Source organism: Ursus arctos, unplaced genomic scaffold, assembly GCF_023065955.2.
Source record: "Ursus arctos isolate Adak ecotype North America unplaced genomic scaffold, UrsArc2.0 scaffold_6, whole genome shotgun sequence".
In the NCBI taxonomy this organism is placed as follows: domain Eukaryota; kingdom Metazoa; phylum Chordata; class Mammalia; order Carnivora; family Ursidae; genus Ursus; species Ursus arctos.
In genome coordinates, this window is record NW_026623078.1 from 66686845 (window position 1) to 66705815 (window position 18971).

General features: G+C 41.8%; 1 protein-coding gene across 2 annotated transcripts in view; it reads right to left on the reverse strand.

Moving 5' to 3' along the window:
• SAMD12 (sterile alpha motif domain containing 12) overlaps positions 1-18971 on the reverse strand; it is a 368350-nt gene that overhangs the window by 145805 nt on the left and 203574 nt on the right. For both annotated transcript variants that reach the window (XM_026495527.4, XM_057307811.1), the window contains exon 4: positions 12932-13072. In XM_026495527.4, the coding sequence (XP_026351312.1) occupies positions 12932-13072 (141 nt within the window). The remainder of the gene's footprint in view (positions 1-12931; positions 13073-18971) is intronic.

The window sequence follows — 18971 nt, forward strand, 5'->3', positions numbered from 1 at the left end:
CAGCAGCCCAGAATAACAGAAAATGGAGGATGGAGAGTGAAAACCACGTGTGAGAAGCAAGGTATTAAGAGAAAGCTTTTATGTAAATAGTCTTAAGCATTACTTTTTTTTTTTTTTTTTAGAGAGAGAAAAAGAGAGCATGTGCGAGTGGTGGAGGGGGGAGTGGCAGAAAGAGAGGAAGAGAGAGAGAATCTTAAGCAGGCTCTGTGTCTAATGGGGAGCCTGATGTAGGGCTCGATCTCACAACCTGGAGATCATGACCTGAGCCAAAACCAAGAGTCAGACTTGCAACTGACTGAGGTACCCAGGTACCCCCTCAAGCATTAATTTTTTAAAAAATACATTGGCGTCTTAACCATTTACGTCGACGTGAATGGAACTGGAGGGAATAATGCTGAGTGAAATAAGTCAATCAGAGAAAGACAATTACCGTATGGTTTCACTCATGTGAGGAATATAAGAAACAGCACAGAGGACCACAGGGGAAGGGAGGGAAAATGGAATGGGAAGAAATCAGAGAGGGAGACAAACCACGAGAGACTCTTCACTATGGGAAAAAAACTGAAGGCTGTTGCAGGGGAGGTGGGTGGGAGGACGTGGTAATTGGGTGATGGGCATTAAAGAGGGTGCTTGATGAGCACTAGGTGTGATATGCAACTGATGAATCACTGAACTCTACCTCTGAAACTAATGATACACTCTATGTTGGCTAACTAAGTTAAAGAAAGTACTTTCATGTCACCGTTTTTATATAAAAAAAAAATGTATCTTTGAAAGAAGAGAGACTTAACAGCAGGCAGGTAGGTCACCAGGAAAGAGCACTGGTTTTGAAGACAACTAGTTACTTGCCCACTGTGATAGTTTTATGTGTCAACTTGACCAGTCCATGGGGTACCCATATATTTGGTCAAACATTATTTTGAGTGTGTCTGTGATGGTGTTTTTGAAGGAGATTAACATTTGAAGGGGTGGCCAGAGAAAGCAGATTGTTCTCTCCAATGTGGGTGGGCCTCATATGATCAGTTGAAGGCCTGAAAAGAACAAAAAGGCTGACCCTCCTTCAAGTTAAAGGGGGATCCTTTCTGCCTGTTTCAAATGAGGGCATTGGTTTTTCCCTGCTTTTGGACTTGAACTTCTTGGGTTTTCGGCCTGCTGGTTTTCAAACTAGCCCACCGCTGGCTCTCCTGTGTCTTCAGCTCGTTGACAACAGATCCTAGGACTTCTCAGCCCCCATAATTGTGAGAGTCAATTCCTTACAATAAGTCTCTCTCTCTGCAAATATATTATAATTAAAATATTAAGTATCTATCCCCTAATGGTTCTGTGTTTCTGGAGAACCCTGATATTTGCACTTTTTTGCTGTGACCCTGAATGAGCACTGCAGTTCTCTGGGCCAAGTTTCTTCATCTATAGAATGGGGCTCATGATATCCATCGTGCAAAATTATTGTGGGAGCTAAATATGGAATTCAAAATGCCAAATGTGCAAATAGGTGTACAATCAACCTTAGCTCCAGGCTGCCCTTTTGTAATAAATTGAAGATTTGGTAACTTGTGCCTTTGTACGGAAATAAATATAGTATCTAATGCTGATGTTAGATATTAATGATTTTGAAATAGCAGCTAAACTTTACAAAACCTCCACAGTTTCAAATATGAATCCCAAACTGCTCCTTTTAGAGCTGAAGCAACCACTGTTCTTTCTCTTCTTCCCCCTTCTATCGTTGGAAGAGGTCCTATCATGACAGCCTCGCCTTTCCCCTGTCTTGCACAGGAAACGGTAGGGTTTCAGTATGAAGTACCTTCTTTATTGCCCTAGAGAACCTATTTCATGTTGCCTGGGGAAAGGGGAGAGGTGGGATTTCAGTGGCGGTCTCCTGGGAACTATGGGGGTAGGCCAATGTCTTGGAGCTTGAGGACATCACCGGCAAGGTAAGGTGAGAGTGTAGGACGGATTCCATTCCAATTTGGGTTTTATATGAGATATTCTCATTCACCACAACGGCTGAAGTCTTTGTCTGAGTTTACCTGGTCATGACAGGCAAACTCATTAAGCCAAGAGAGCCCTACTCACGCTGTGAAGGGGTGGAGTGCCCGGTACACTGTGCGTGTGAGGTCTGTAGAGTGTCAGGCAGTGACACACTTTCATCTGCTTAAGCATTATGTGGGGGTGAAGCTGTGGAAAATACAAATGCCTGGGCTGGAGAGCCTAATTCCATAGGTTCTGGGGTCAGGTCCAGGAATCTAGAGTTGTGAAGAAGCATGAAGAAAATTCTGCTGCAGCAAGCATGGATCTGGGGGAGGAGAATGTGGTATAGAGATGTGAAAGATGATCCTTTACCATCCTCCTCCTGACTGTTCCTCACTCTGTCATCATGGGTTGTCTCGTCTCTGGAGTTGACTTCTCTCCACTCCCACTGGCCACCACCCTCCTTCAGGCTGCCTTCATCTCCTGCACAGATTAATGCAAGAGCTTCCTCACTGGAGTCCTGCCTCCTGTCTTGTCCTTCTTCAATGTATCTGCCCTTCTTTTGTTATACAAAGCTGATCAGGGTGGTCTCTGGTTCAAACTCTTTAGTGGCCCCCCACTGTCTCTAAATTCCTTAGGAAAGCAAACACAGAAGGTGTTCACTTCACCCCTCCCTTACCCTTTCCCTTCTCACTTCCCAGCACTGTCTCCCCTCCCACTCACTCTCTCCACCTTCAACCAGTGAGCCTTCCTTCTGGCTTTCCCCATGTTCCTGGGATGCACCAACCTCCTTCTTCAATGTTGGCCACAGAACAGGCTGTTCCCTCCCTCTTTCCATAGTCCCTAAGCCCCACCTGCCCTACTCCTTGGCTACAGCTCCTGAGGGAGATTTTCCTGATCACTCAGAGTCAGGGGAAGTCCCTCTGCTTACTCACTCCCAAAGCGTCATTAACATCTCCTTTTGGATCATTCACCACGTTACAAAGATTATTTGCTTGGAAGTGTCTTCCCTATGGAAATGTGAAATCCCTATATCTGAGAGCCATGTCTCTCTTACTGAATTTCACCAACACCCAGTAAAGGTCAGGCACTCAGTAAATACAGATTTTTTTTTTTTTTTTTTTTTTTTTAGTAAATAGAAGTTTTACAGCATGGTATATCTCTCTGAAGCTGTGATCATCTTGGCAATTTTATATTTGCTTGATGACTAAATCAAAAATTAACAAACCCTGACTAAATATCTGGCTCAGTTTAGAGGTCACTGCCTCTTGGAACCTTTCCTGATGTATTCTTTCTGGTTTAGATGCACTTCCTAAGTGATCCTTGAATTCTATGTTTACCTCTGTTATGCCTCTTTCACTTGACTTCCACATCAAGGATTGTTATATTCATCCCTGTATCCCTAACACACAGCATCGAGTGCTGGATGCATGGTAGGATTTTAGTAAATGTTTTCTGGATGAATTCCTGAATGAACAGCTGTGTAATTGCTACTATATAAAGTGATCGAAAAAAAAGGGATACTAATAACAAAGGTGTTATTTCAGAGAAGGAGAGATTTTGTCTTGTGGCAGGGGCACATGGTTGGGGCAATCACAGTGTAGACTACGTACGCAATGGCTTCTGGAACTGGTGGGTAGATACATGGCTGCAATGAGAATCTTGAACATCTACCCTTTGTGAAATTTTACTCCAGGCACTGAGAATTGGTGGTCCCAAAGAAAAAGGCCACAGAGAAAGTAAGCAATAAATAATATTAGGGACCAAAATTCTAAAGCGTTCAGATGGTATATTTCTCTGTTTCTTCTTAGAAAAGCCAAAGCAGCTCAGTGCATCCCTGAAAATGGCTTTGATTTTCTCTCATCAGGTCCACATGCCATTGTCCTATTACAACTGCTTTTCTAAATGAAGCCTATAGGAGATTCAAACCAAAATTGCAGGGTCTAGCCTTACCCTGAAGAAAGGAACCCAGTGTCAGTTGTAGAAAACAAACGTCAATACAGTATCCGTCATTCAAGGTCTTTCAAATTCACAGTCAAGCCACAAGGTGAAATAAGAATGCAATCCCACGGCCATCTTGAATTGTCCAAACAACAGATATCAAATATATTTTTAATTTCACCTAGAACACTGAAATGCAAAGAGATGAAAAGTAAAGAATTCTGAGGTTGGTGGTTTCTGCAGAGGCAGACATGAACCATTTGGCGTCCCTAACAGTTACTTTTCAGCATGGAAAAATGCCATTAAGAAACAGAGTCGTGCAGAGGTAAGGACAAGGATAACTCCTGCAAGAACATTTCCAGATTAAAAAAACATTAATGTGTGGATACTTCTCCTTTATGCAGGCTAGAGGGACCACTGGCACAGTCGGAATAGATATATTCCTACCATGAAGAATGCAGCAGATAAGAAGGTCCATTTGAAGCCTCACTGCAAACACCTTCTTGAATGACCCAGCCATAATGGCCTCCCACAATGAAAACAAAATTGGAGTGGGTGCTAACTAGGGTATACGCAGCACAATGCTAACTACTGATATACTGATGTGTGAGCTCAATAATCCCCCAAATAGTCTATGTATTGGCCTTTAAATATAAAACTACACCAAAGAGAATTTCTCTGAAGGCTCAAATACTTGATAAAATTAGAACGATTCCTGGCCACACCACTTGTATAACAGGGTATGGAGATTATGAAACATGCTGGGGAAAAGCTCAAGAAGGTAGCAGATTGAGGAAATGCTATCTTGGATGCAACTTAGAAGTGACATGTGGTTGGCAGCTCCTAGTCAAATAGCACTGGATGCGGAAGTGGTAATGAAAGACCCCAATTATGGAAGAATAATCTCCACAAATTCCTCTAAGATTCCTGATCCAACATTCTCATCTACCATGAGCTACTAGGCAATTCACTGGGTCTTAGGAGAAAAGGCTCAATTTATAGTTGCTTGACAGTATCGCTCAGAACATTTAAAATAGAAAATAGTAGGAAAAACAACGCAATGAAGGAGTGGCTTATATATTTAAGAGCGCTTGTGAGAGGTGCATTTCTTTCAGAGCCAGCACCATCACCTTTACTAGTCAAAATAATACAAAAAGATCACAACAGGATGAAAGAGATTCTGCACAATTTTGCTCAATGGCTCTGTAGCTACTCTTATTTTTATTAGGAATCCAAAAAAATTGATATCGCATTTATTGCTTTGAGAAGATTGAGAATAGTTAGTAAATAAGAAAAAAAGGGAACAATTAATTTTAAATCAGTAAAAAGAAATGGAAGATCCACTCTCTGCTAAATAATATGCTAGGAGGTAGGAGAGCAAAAAAAATAAAAAATAAAAAAAAAATCAGAAGACAATGAGGTGTCCGTGTTCTACAGGGGAGATGGACAGACTTCTTGCTATCATGCCTTTGTATAGGCTCTTCCTTCTGCTTCATGCCAGCCCTTGGCCATCTGTCAAAACTTATATCATTCAAGATGTAGTTCATGTATTATACCTTTGGCAAGTCTTCCTTTATCCCATCGATTCCCAGGTGAGGCTAAGTTCCAGTTCTTTGGCATTACTATACATCCATGTATTTCTATGAGGGCATACACATTCTATCCTCATTGCTAGATTGGGTGTTCCTTCCATCCCTAACACCACAGAAACTGGTGCTCAGTGGATGAAAGAATAAATGGATACTAAAAAGATACTATGTAATCAATACATTATCAGTATGAACAAAGTACTTAGTAATGAAGAAGAGAGAATGATTGGTTCCGCTTGAGAGAGGAGGTAAGTCTTCTCAGAAGAGGTGATATCTCATCAAGCCTAGGTCCTTTCATGAGTTTTATTATACCGTATTCTTAACAACTCTGTGAAATAGGTCTTAGTCCCATTTTTACAACTGAGGAATCTTAATCTCTGACAAGTAACTTGCCCAAAGTTAATACATCTATGAAATGCCCAGAATGGCTTTCTGTGGAATGGTAAAAAGTTTGGGTTTTATTCTGTAGGCAGCTGGGAGCCATCAAAAGTTTCAAGGAGGGATATAATGTCATCAGAAATATATTTAAATTAAGTCTGGCAATAGAAGTAGGAAGTTAATTAAAGGTGAACGAATGCGACAGGGCAGAGATTAGAGATCAAATAACTACTATGTTATTCTTACGGCCTGGGAAGGAGCTTAAGAGGAATGGTTTAACACAGTGATTAGCATGGTCATGAGGCAAGAAAAGACTGGAAACCCATTCTACAAACAGAATTCAAAAGATATGGTCACTGATTACATATGGATGGTAAGGGAGAAGGAGTAACCACAGGTCAGGTGATTCGGAGCCTTCTACATTAGGTGATAAATGAGAAACGGCATTAACCTTGAGAAGAAACACAAGGGGAAGAATAGGCTGGGGAGATGGCGAGAAAGACAATGGAGTTACCTTAGAACATTTTTGAGATAACAGAATATTCAGAGTTCATGCTCTTTAGGGAGATTAAAGTAAAGATCTGAAGCTTCATAGTGATCTAAGATGTATTTAAGAGTCACTATGAAGGAGGGGATGGTTAAAACTATGGCAGTGCATGAGATTCTCCAGGGAGCATGCACAATGAGAAGAGCTAAGAGGACCCATTCCCCAGGTGGCATCAACATTCAGGGAGTGACAGAGGAAGGGGACTTGCTATCAAAGAGAAGGAGCCACTGGAAAAAGAGGAGGAGAACAAGAGGGTCATCACCATGCTCACGCAAACAGATGAGCACCAGGGAGGTAAACTCAATGTCAACCAATGATAAGGCGGAAGAGCTGAGTATGAAGAGAACATACATGTGAACAACAGATCTGTAACACCAGTGGCGCAACTAAATAAAAGACATGGAAAAGCCTGGAAATTCAAAGAGTATAATTTGGAAGATACTAGAAGGGGCCATCAGACATACCTCACGTATGCATAAAAGGGAATCTGATTGGTTCAAGTTTTCTTTCCCAGGAGCTGGAAATATTACTATAATTATCTTCCTCAGAGGAAAGACAAAGAAAGCATTTCTTTTCTTTTCTTTTCCTTTTTCTTTCCTTTTGTTTTTTAAAGATTTTATTTATTTATTTATTTGACAGAGAGGGAGAGAGGGGGAGAGGGGGAGAGAGGGGGAGAGACAGAAAACACAAGCAGGGGGAGTAGCAGGCAGAGGGAGAGGGAGAAGCAGGCCTCCCCACTGAGCAGAGCGCCAAACATGGGGCTTGATCCTAGGACCCCAAGAACATGACCTGAGCCGAAGGCAGATACTTAACCGAATGAGCCGCCCGGGTGCCCTGGCAAAGAAAGCATTTCTTAATGACAACTGAGATGCTAAGAAAATTTTAGTTAAATGAACAAGTGAACCATAAACATTTTTGACCTTGATTTATGTTGAGACAATTCACTAGAAACTCTCAGGAAAACAGGGGCTTCTTAAGATGGTGGTGGCTCAAGAAAGTGCTAGGTAAGACTTCTACGAAGATGGAATGATTTTCAGAAAACTTGTAATATTTTTGCATGTATGAAAGCCAGCCTCTAACACTGTTTTTCTTCTTTTATTATCTTAAGAATACTGGGCCGGCAGTTTCTTAATAATCATATAATTATGATACGACCCAGCAATTTCTAGATATTTAGCTAATGAAATGAAAACTCATGTTTATATGAAAACCAGTACATGAATCTTATAATAGTTTTATTAGTATTTACAAAACTGGAAACAACCCAGATGTCCCTCAGCTGGAGACTGTGGTATATCTAACTGTGGGATATCCACCCAGTGGAATACTAGGCAATTAAAATGAATGAACTGGTGATATACACCACAGCTCTGATAAGTCTCAGTGAATCACAGTTAAGTGAAAGAAGTCAGACTCTCTGATTCCACTTATGACACTCTGGAAAAGGCAAAACTAAAGGTACAGAAAACACAGCAGTGGTTGCCAGAGGGTGGGGGTAATGAGAGGAGCTGACAGCAAAGGGGCACCAGGGAGAATATTTTTTGGACTTACAGAACTTTTATTTAATATCTTGACTGTGGTGGGGGCTACACAACCATACGCATTTGTCAAAAGCTGCAGAGCTGTACACTAAAAATGGTGCATTTTACTGTATATAAATTAAACCTTAATCGAAAACAATAAGGAGAAAAGAACAGTGGTTTGGGAATTAGGAGAACAGGGATCTAGTTTCAGTTATGCTACTAACCAGCTGTGTAACCATGAACTATTCTCTAATCCTCTTTGGGTCTTGGAGCCCAAAACTGTAAAATGAGATTGGAAAAATTTTCTCAAAGAGTCTATTGCTATGTTCTACAAAGACTTCCTTCTTTAAGCAATGTGGTGGACCAGATGGCCTATTTCAGATCAGATGGCCTACTTCAGTTGCTGAAGTATCACTGTGGGGGTGACTGGACTAAAATACCCACTCTGTACACATGGTTCTGAAAAGTCTTCTTGGATTAGAAAGTAGTGTTTCTAATTTGTGTCATTCGAAAAGATGAAGCTCCAGGAAAGTCCTCTGGTCATGCAATTCTTAACTAAAATTTGCCACATATATTTGGACAATGTGGAAGAAGTCCTTCGGGAAACACTAATGTTTAATGAGCTCTAAGTGGCCTTGGTAAACAACCGTGGTCGTCTTTCTTTCACTCTGTAGGCACTCATTAAAAAGGCATTTGGAGATGGTGGCATTTACTGCCTTCATCTGCTTTATCCTCCAGTTTGGATACTGGTTTCTACTGCCCAAAGTAACCCCACCCTCACAGCTGTGATGACATTTTTACACTATCCATGTACTTGTAGCCAAGGAAGACATTGAAAAGGACACCCCAGGAGTGATATATATATACATCGCAAGATGAGGGAAGCATTTACAACTCAAAAGGGAAGATACTAAGAAAAAAATAATATTGATAATGCTATTAAAAGTTTACATTTTTGCCCCTGTAATGCAGGAGTCCACAAACTATGGCCCACCAACTATGTTTGTAAATAAAGTTTCATTGGTATACTGCTATTTTCAATCACTTAAGAGTATCTGTGGTTGCTTTTACATGATGTAGTAGTTACCATAGATACTGCATGGCCCTTAAAGACTAAAATACATACACGTGGCCCTTTCCAGAAAAAAAAAAAAAAAAGTCTGCCAACCCCTTTTCATAGAATATGCCATAAACTATGCTATATGGTTTCCACATAAAACTTCATTTAACCATCACAGCACCACCATGAAACAGGAATTATTACCACCATCTGACAGATCAGAGGTGCTGAAATGTAATGGATAGAAGTTTGCTGTTGAGTCGGACAGACCTGTACTGTGCTCTTTACTAGCTGTCTGACTTTGGGTCTATTACTTAAATTCTTCATCCTCTGTTTCCCCATATGTAAGTTGGGGCTAACAATAGCACGGATCATGGTAGGGTAACTCTCAGGACTGGATGTGACAATTAGTGCAGTGATTTGTATATTAGGCATACGAGAAACAGCTTTCAGTATCCCTGGGGTCTTTTTCTTCCTACAAATATTGTCCATTATTAAAAAAGCTAAAGATGCCCCTCATATATGCTTGGTTATGAATTAATTTGATACTCTGCACCACCGCTGTGTGCTACATAAGGAGCCTTTCTCCCATCTCTCATGAATCAAGCAGGAGAGAATGATGATGTTTCCAGCTCTGTACTGCATTCCCCCAAACAAGTGGAGATGCCGTAACATGGGTGAGTTTTCTGCAGGAATGAGCAAACTAGCAAGCCCACCAAACTGATGTCTTGGCCACCTCATGGACAGGACACACAGGACCAAAAGACCATATGGAGGAAGAAACCACCTCAACGGTCTCCAGGGGAATGCATTCAAAGGGCCAGACGTGGCTTATGTTTCTGGCAAATGTCAGGTAGTTACAGGGCCATGGTGAACAACAGAAGGGAAATCAGAGGCCAGCATTTTAGCTGAGGACAGTTCCAGCTTTAGATGATGAGCTGTTTTCTTTTTGCTTTTTTTTTTAAATAATATTTTTTTATTATGTTATGTTAGTCACCATACAGTACATCCCTAGTTTTTGATGTAAAGTTCCATGATTCATTACTTGATGATGAGCTGTTTTAAAAAATTGTTTGTTACGATTCATTGTTAGTGCCTATAAACTGATGTATTTACTACGACTCCACCATGCACGTTTTTAAAATACCTTATAGTTTCTGTCTCTGGGTCAGCATCCAGAAGGAGGAGGGTAAAAACTTCATGGCTCCTGTGTTCAGATGACCCACAGTAGTCAGCAGGAGCTTCCCCAGTCCTTTTGAGACCATCTTAGTCCTATTACTGTCAGGGGGCTCCTGGCCAACAATGTGAAAATGACTGGTACAGAATCAATAGCTTAAGACCCAGTTTTAAAATAGCCATCAGAAAGTTGGAAAAGTAGGCTTAGCTATTATTTCTTTTAGAAACACGTTCAGGGATTTTCAGAAGCTAAGTAGCATTCTAAAATCTTTGTTTGGACTTACTCAGCGTATTATTTCTACTGATTAATATTTGCAGCGATGGGGAATCAAATATTCAATACTGAACCACATATCAACCCCATGGTGAATTTCCCTATGATATACATGTTACGCCAGTCAGTTACTTGGGTAGAATAGCATTCCAATTTTTATTATAGCAAACCCAGACCCAAAATATTTTAAGCCTACCCCAGCTGTCTTTAGAACTTCTATTATCAGTCATAAAAACAACTTGTCAATTTTTTTGTTTCACTTTTTTTAAAAAAAGAAACCATCACTTTAATAAGGCTATAGATTTTTCTAAAGTCTGCCTGGCATGAAATGAGTTCGAACATTAACATGGAAAGGACAAGCAATAAAAAAGGTAATATGAGTGCAGACAGAATATCCAAGAGCTAGTGAACGTGATCTCTTCTAAAGGGAGTGGAATGAAAGAATGCAAAATGCACAGCTTTTCAAAGCTAAAGAAAGTGACAACAACTGAATTGAAAAGGCTGAACTTAGCATTACCTTCCCAGAACACAAACATATATTTAGCTTAATAGACTTGAGTACTATCTCAGGAAAAATCTTATATATTATGCATCTAGGGCAATGAAAGCTGTAGAAAATGATTTTGCAAAGCAAACACACTGCAGGCTGACAGTGGCGGGGGGCGGGGGGAAGAGTCTAAGGCACACAAGATGAGTTTAGGTCTCATTTTCTATATATCATCATAGGAAGAAAACAAAAGAGCAGAGAAAACCTCAAGACATAACCAGAACCTGGCAGGATGATGCATGTGATTGAAGCTTAAAAAATGTGCATGTATTTTCTGATTATAACCATAATACAGATTTAAACAAGAAAATTTGAAAAATATTAAAAAAAAAAGAAAGAAAACAATTAAAATCACCCCCAATCCCGCCACCTAGAGAGAACCATTATCAAAACATTGGCACATTCATTGGCACCCCTTTTTCTGTGTACATATAAAAACATGTCCTTTTTAAGAAATTTGGTTCATATTGTAAATAAAAATTTTTACATGCTCTTTCCCCCCACCCCCACTTCCTATTTTTTTCTCAAGTACTTCCCCATGTTGTTGTACATTCCTTGAAGATTTAATTTTAATGACAGCATTATATTGTATCTTACGAATATAAGCAGAATTATTTGTTTCTTTCCATATTGCTGAACCTCTAGGTTGTTCATAATTTTTCAGTTTTATAAATAGCACTAGGATGGACTTTCTTATAATAAATCTTTGAATCTCTATTTACTTCTTCAAAGAAACTAAAAAATATATCAGTATGTCAGATTCAAATTTAAATCACTCAGTGTACTTGTACCGATAAATTTACCACTGGAAGCCTCTGGAGACAAATGCAAATAATGCATATCAAATAAGCACACTATTTTCGTATCACTCGAAGTCTGTATACATCCTTATAGAGCAGTCATCTTTAGGCAGTACATCACTTCTCTAGGCAAATGGTCTATTACTGGGTTATAATCTAAATGCAATAACATGAAACTTGGCTGACCCAGATTTCTCCAATATCAGTATGCACGCAGTTACAATATTCTACAGATTGAAAAATACCCCAGGCTCTCAGAAATACGTATTTTATCATCCTTTCACTTAAAAGGGTGTGTAATGGACATTAAAATAAAATAAATAAAGGGTTACAGCCAGTAGAGATTGATAGCAACCAAATCTTATGTAGACACATGAGTTATACATAGTGCAACTTAAAGTTTTCTTCAAATTCCAGCTTTTTTCTGTCACTTCCTGGTATAGGTCCCTTAAGCGCTTCCAACATATCGAATTTATTAATGATTCTTGTTTGGAATTATATGGTCATAATATTCCAGGCTTAAATTCTTTACAATCTATTTTTTTTTAAATGATTCTATTTTCAGGATACTAAATAACGTTCTCAAAAATCTCTCAAGAGCATATGTGTTCATATGCTTATATATACAGACACATACCTTTAAAATGTTTTCCTCCCATTAATCAGTGAAAAGCAAAGTAAAATGAAACACAACACAAATCCCACTTGTATCATGACTGTATGAACTATGGAGTCATGCAAATTCCAAGGCTCCCTCAGAATTGGTGGCCAAACTAAGGCAGCTTGGGCCACACTGTACAACTCTAGGGGTGCAATTGTATCCATATCTCTGGAGTTGTGCAGTGCACAACCTATACAACTCTATGTGAGGTCCTTGATATTAGGTCATCAGATAATTCCATCTGCTCACCCATTACTTATTTGTGCATCCTTCCCCCAGTGACCGATGAAAAAGAGAAGCTTTAGGAGGGAAGTGGCCCTTAAATCTCTATATATATTTTTTTAAATAAAAGAAATTCTGCAAAAACACAGAAATGGTTTCTCCCTGGCTCCCCTTTGTTATGATGGTAAGGGTTTCTTTCTTCCCATCCTCCCCTTCCATCCACCCACTAGGTAGCAGCAGGATACCTTGTGTGAGTAACTGTAGGTTTCTGACTTCTTCGCGCACCTTCAGCTGGAGCACCTGTTGTAAGATATGCTGCCGGAGGTTCTCCTGGGCAATCCCCATTCGCTCGAGCTTTTTGTCAGTCAGTCTCAGCAGGGCTCGCCCTGCAGGGTTTCGAGAAATAAAAGAAAAAGCAAATGAACAATGGCTGGAAAGGATTTCCATCTTCGTTTTGGCTAATCCTGCTGGAACAGTACTTTCCTTCTAAACAGACACTTTAGGAGAGAGGGTCCTCAATTATTCTGACAAGAATATCATCAGGATAAAGAAAATGCACACATTGAGAAAAGAACCCCTCTTTTTAATCTAAATTTGGCCAGCCTCCACTGAAAACACACAGAGTCAAATAGAATAGCAGAATTTTAACCTGGGTATTTTGGACCCAGATTGCAGGTTTCCATAGAAACAATGCACTTTGGCGGGTGATGGGTCCTGAGGCTGGCCCATAGGAACTCATGTACTGACAGCCCAGCAGAAGACCGGAATGTGGTAGCTGTGGTTATAGAGAAGCTCACCAATGTCTAACCCAGGTTACAAGAATGTTTCTGTGAAACACACATGTAAAGTTCCCGTTGTCACCTGCAGGCATTTGCCTGCTGCCCCCTTCGTGCTAGGCTAGACTTCCATTTCCAGCTGGTGGGAGCTAAACCTTGATCCCAATCTCCGGCCTCAGGCAAGGGCTACAGCAGCGCTGTGGGCAAGGGGAGCAGGGTGAATGAGGGCATCTAAAGACTGCAAAACAATGAGTCTCCAGGAGCGAGTGCCTGCGGTGTGCAGACACCCCGGACCCCAGGCAGCCTGGCATGGCTTCCTTTTCCCCAGGACGTCTGCATGACTCCCTTTCTACCGTAGTTTCCATCAAATTCCCAAATTCTCTCCCACTCTGTGCTTGCCCTGAAAGAAGCAGACTTCCATTGCGAGGGCTTAGCACAAGAAATAGAGAGCATGATTGTGGTTAAATGCTGTAGCACCATCCTGTTCTCTCCGCCTAGTACCCCATCATCATACTTGCAGAGCTTTCTCATTTCAACTGATGTAGTCAACTATGTGTGATCAACGGTACACCTTTGGGTTTATTATCACATACACTTCAGAAAGTAAATTCTCTACCTCCTCAGAACAGAAACCCACCAGCCAGGAGATGGGGTTAATGGACATTTTCATCAGAGATATAGGGAAGTGTATGTGGCCTGTGAATAGAGACAGGCAGATAGAAAGGGTCAGGTAGGAGCGATCTCTGCTGTTTGCTCTTCTCTTTTACCTCCTGTTAACCCTTACTAAATGCATTAGTTGGGATAAGTAACATGTTACAGTAACAAATGATCCCCAAGTATCAGTGGCTACAGTAAGGTTTATTTCCTGCTTCCTGTACACATCAAATGTAAGTCCATCCACCTTGAACATTGCTGGAAAAGACAAGGACGTGGATTCTCTCTCCTACTCTCCCATCAGGAAGCATCTCTACCAACACCTTGATTTTCCATAAGACGCATTTTGGAATTCTGACCTCTACAACTATAACACAGTCCATTTGTGTGGTTTTATGCCACTAAGTTTGTGGTCATTTGAGAGAGCTAAGGGGTTGTGAGCCTGAGTTCCGGGCCAGGAATAGTCCTGCTTTCAAATGCTCTCCTCACCATCAGACCTTGGTGATGAAGTTTCATTCGGGAAATACAGAATGGGATCGGGTATCCTTTATGTGGATAATCTGCTTCCAAATAAGACATCCAGCTCATTATACCTGCTCTCAACTTACAAATACTGCATAAAAAACTCCCTAAGTTCAGATGATCTAAATTCCTCTCAACACCAAAATATAGATCACCCATCCTCCTTTCTGTTCCCCACGAATTGAGCTGTGGTTTCATAAGCTGTGACATTAGGGAGGCGGTGCTGCTGAGGTACTGGTAAGACACATGGGAGCTGGGTCATGGTAAGTCGGCTGGTCTGTCTCTAGAGCATGGTGCTAGTAAGTCAGGATGAGGATTTTGTTTGGTGTGCATGGTTCAGCTTTTCTGTTCGTGGCCCCCTGAGAACCTCTAGCCTCAGTCTTCCCAGTAATATACCTGACTGAGCAAAGTGTGGATCCATAAGCCCTATTAGAATGTTATCCCCTACTTGCGTGGGTTAATGGCTTCAGCTCTGAAAATGCAAGTTACAAAATTCTACTAGTTGTAAAAATCTGTGCATTTTAGACTATGCGGTGCAAACACTCGTGCCTATCAAACATTTCACATGCTAAATACTCAGCTGTTCAAAATGTTGTTATCCAAATCCTGAGAAAATAGATAATATTTCCATTTTGAAGAAAGGAAAATTGAGAAGTTGAAAAATACTCAAAACACAAGAGCCTTTCCTAATTCCTACTATACCTTCAGTTGTGCTTTATCTTCCGTGGGAGGAAAAGACAAGGCTCGGACTACAAGAAGAGAGATTATGGGGAAATTGTATAGAACTTCCTGATAAAACAACTTCTCGAAAAGATCATGATCTGCACACTGAGGATGTTATGAAGAAAATCTGATTCACCGTCTTCCTTGGATGGTTTCTACAGAGCCACTCAGGTCCATGGTTCTGAAAAATCTGCCCAATAATTAGATCATTTCCAGCAGCAAATGTCCCATTAATCTCCTGTCCCACCACCTACAGCTGACCACAAAATAGTGTCCAAATTAAGTGTGGTGCTGCTTTTGATGCTGGTGTCAGGGAAGTGGTAAGTAGTCAATCATCAATCACATTTTTTCTTTTTTTTATGTTGTCATTTTTTGTTGCTTAGCATAAAAATGCAATTGTTAATTCGACAAACACTTATTGAGTACCTACTCTGTCCCTGTCACTCTGTTATTCACCTTGAGTATAATGATGAACAGGACAGACAAGGTTCATTTTGGTGCCTTCAGAACGGCAAGGCAGGCAGCTAATGATAAATGTTGATGGGCTTGTGATGAGTGCTCACAAAGGCCAAAGATCGCAGAACTGCGTGACCTCACCTAGGCTGGGTAGCAGGAAACTGTCACTGAGTTAAGAACATTTAACCTAGGACTTCAGGAGTAAGTACGAGGTAGTCAGATCAAGACAACTGGGTAATGCAGAGACTTTTTTGAAAGTCCAGCAACCACGTGGATGAAGAGGGAGACCACTACTGCAGACAGAGACTAGAGGCATGCTCTGATGGCTTTTACACTCCCTGCCTTTTCTCCAGAGAGGGCCTTGGGCGCCTTGCTCTGCGCTCAGTAGTCCTCATAGGGAGAAATCAAGAAGAGAAAAATCAATTCAGTCTCCAAAGAGGAGCACCAACTAAATCTCCTAATACTCCAACCTAGTTATAAATGGCACTTCGTTAATCCAGGCTGCTAGGCCTTCACAGGCTCATAGATTCTTGGAGTTGGAAGAAGCTTAAAGTCCTCCACATTGATCATATGCTGACCTTTGACTTCTTTCCTTTATGAAGCATGTATTGAGCACCACTGTATGCCTGACACTATTCTGGGTACTGAGGCTGTGGAGAGGAGTAGTATTTTCAGTCTTCATGGAGCTTACCATTTAGTGCCAGAGATGGGTAATTTACAAACGAACTGATATGCAGAGGCCGACAGGGACCCCTACCGGAAGGATGACATGTTGTAGTTTGGGTGGTGAGACAAGGCCTCCCTCCACAGGTGACCCTGGAACATTCAGAAGTGTCAAAGCAATGAGGGGAATGGCAGGAAGGCTTGTGTCACAAGGGCGAGAAGACAAGAGAATGATAGGAAATGAGGTCTGAAAGAAGGCAGGTGCCAGACCACGCAGGGCCTGCTAGGCCTTGGTGAGGACTTTGGATTTTATTCTGAACATGGGAAATTTTAAGCAAGGGATGACGTGGGTGTGATCTTATGTATTAAAAGAATCCCTCTGGTCCCTATGCGAACGGTCTGGGGGTGTGGAGGTGGGAGGGTAAGGAGCAGTGGGAAGAGTCAGCACACAGCACGGTAGTCAAAACATGAGGGGCTGGTGCCTCGGACGCAGATGGAGGGGAAGAAGCAAGCAGCAGCTGAATTCTGAACTGCGATACCTCGAAGTGGGGGGGGGGGTGTGAAAAAAAGGCAGACCCCAGAGATGATGGGGTTTCCACCGGAGCCACCAAGGGTTGGGGGACCATTTCAGTGCAGGAAGCTGAGTCCCCATGCCACGTGAGGATGTGTTGGAGGTGGAGGAAATCCTGGCAGTGTGGGTGCTATTTTTTCTCTTGAGGTCACTTGGGATACAGAGAAGTAATGGAAAGAACAGAATTAAACGAAGGAAGATTCAAATATTTTTTTCTTCCCCATAGTGCTTTTAGTTCTTCAACATTCTTCTCAAATCCCAAAGTTCTGAGCTGACTGGGGTAAAGGGAGCACAGGGGCACATCCTGGTGGAATTTGGAGAAATACGCGGGACCAGTTATGACCCAAACTCCACACTGCTTCTCCCCCAACAATGTCCTCAGGGCTAAAAATGCTTTCCCAGGACCCTCTGCAGAAGCTCAAGCCAGGGAACAGGCAATGAGGAAGTTCACCCAGCAGAAACATGGGTCTGATGCTCTGCTAACGGGCCTGGAAAATTAGTACTTTGCTGCAATTTTGTAGACACAAAAGCTTTATCAAGTGTGGTCCTCCACAATGCTAGCTCCGTAAGAATAAGGATCTGTCCTGTCAGCTTCCCTACTGTCACTGTCCCTACGCTTGCACATAATGCTCAAATATTTATTGAATGAATACACTTAGTGATACTAAATGAATGTTCTCTTCTTTACTCACATACTGATGATCTCAAGGTCATTAACTGACTATCTTTCCTGATGCAAGAGACTTGGCTGGAAACCGACTCCCGGGATGAGGAGAAACTGAAAATAGCAGAGGGTGGAGGCTGTATTGTGTTGGTGGCGACCGCAGATGCCAAGTTGAAAGGAACAGAGAACTTGACGCTAAATGAGTACTTTGCCTTCCTGCAGGTTTAAAGAAGGACAAGTGTCTCGTTCTTCTTTTGAACAGGCACCAAGTGAGACTGCCAGGCTCAGTGGGCAGATGGGCAGCAAGAACGGACGAAGGCCCATGGACACAGAGGGCAGCGTATTCGTTTCCTACAGTTGCGGTAACAAACTGCAAACATGGGGACTTAAAACAACAGAAATGTATCCCACATACTTCTGGAAGCCAGAAGCTTCCCTGGGCTGAAATCAAGGTGTCGGCAGGGCCACACTCCCCCTGGAAGCTAAAGGGGAGAATCTGTTCTTGCAACTTGCTGCTTCTGCTGGCTGCCTGCATTCCCTTGCTGGTGGCCGCGTCACTCTACTCTGTGTATCTTTGTTTCACCTCCTCTTCTCTTCTGTGTGTGTACTCTCACTTGGCCTCTCTCTTGGAAGCACGCTTTGATGTGACTTAGGGCCCACTGAAATAATCCTGGATAATGTCTGTCTGTGAAGACCACATCTTTGAAGATCCTTCTTTATAAGGTAAGCATTTACCACTTCCTGTCTCTGGGTGGCCGTCATGCAGTCTACTCCAAGCTGGAAGGAATCTTCGAGATTTCAAGTGAGGCTCAGGTAGGGGAAGCTGACTAAAGCCACACAGGAAAGGGGGGAGGACTTAGGTCTAGACATGTGTTTCTGAGCTTCAGGCCCAATCCAGGCTTTGGATTGAACTACTCTCTAGTTCAGGTGTTCCCTACCTTCTGCTCAGAGAATTATAACAGAAGCCCTGTCACAGCTTCTCAAGATGGGTGACCGTATGCCATAAGGCACAAGGGGAAATTTCTGGCAGGAGTGCCAAGGATGTGGCTTCAGGCCCTACCCTACTGGGAAGTCTTCGTGCCACTCTAAGTGGTTGGGGACTGCCATTCTTCCCAGAGAAGAGGCTGGGCCACAGGGACTCTTTTTTTTTTTTGCTATAAACAGAGGTCACTTACAGTTCCCCCAAGAAAAAAACCATTTGTACCCTGGGCTAGCTCCAAATCTGCTCTTAGGAAAAGGCTTGTGCCATGCACCAG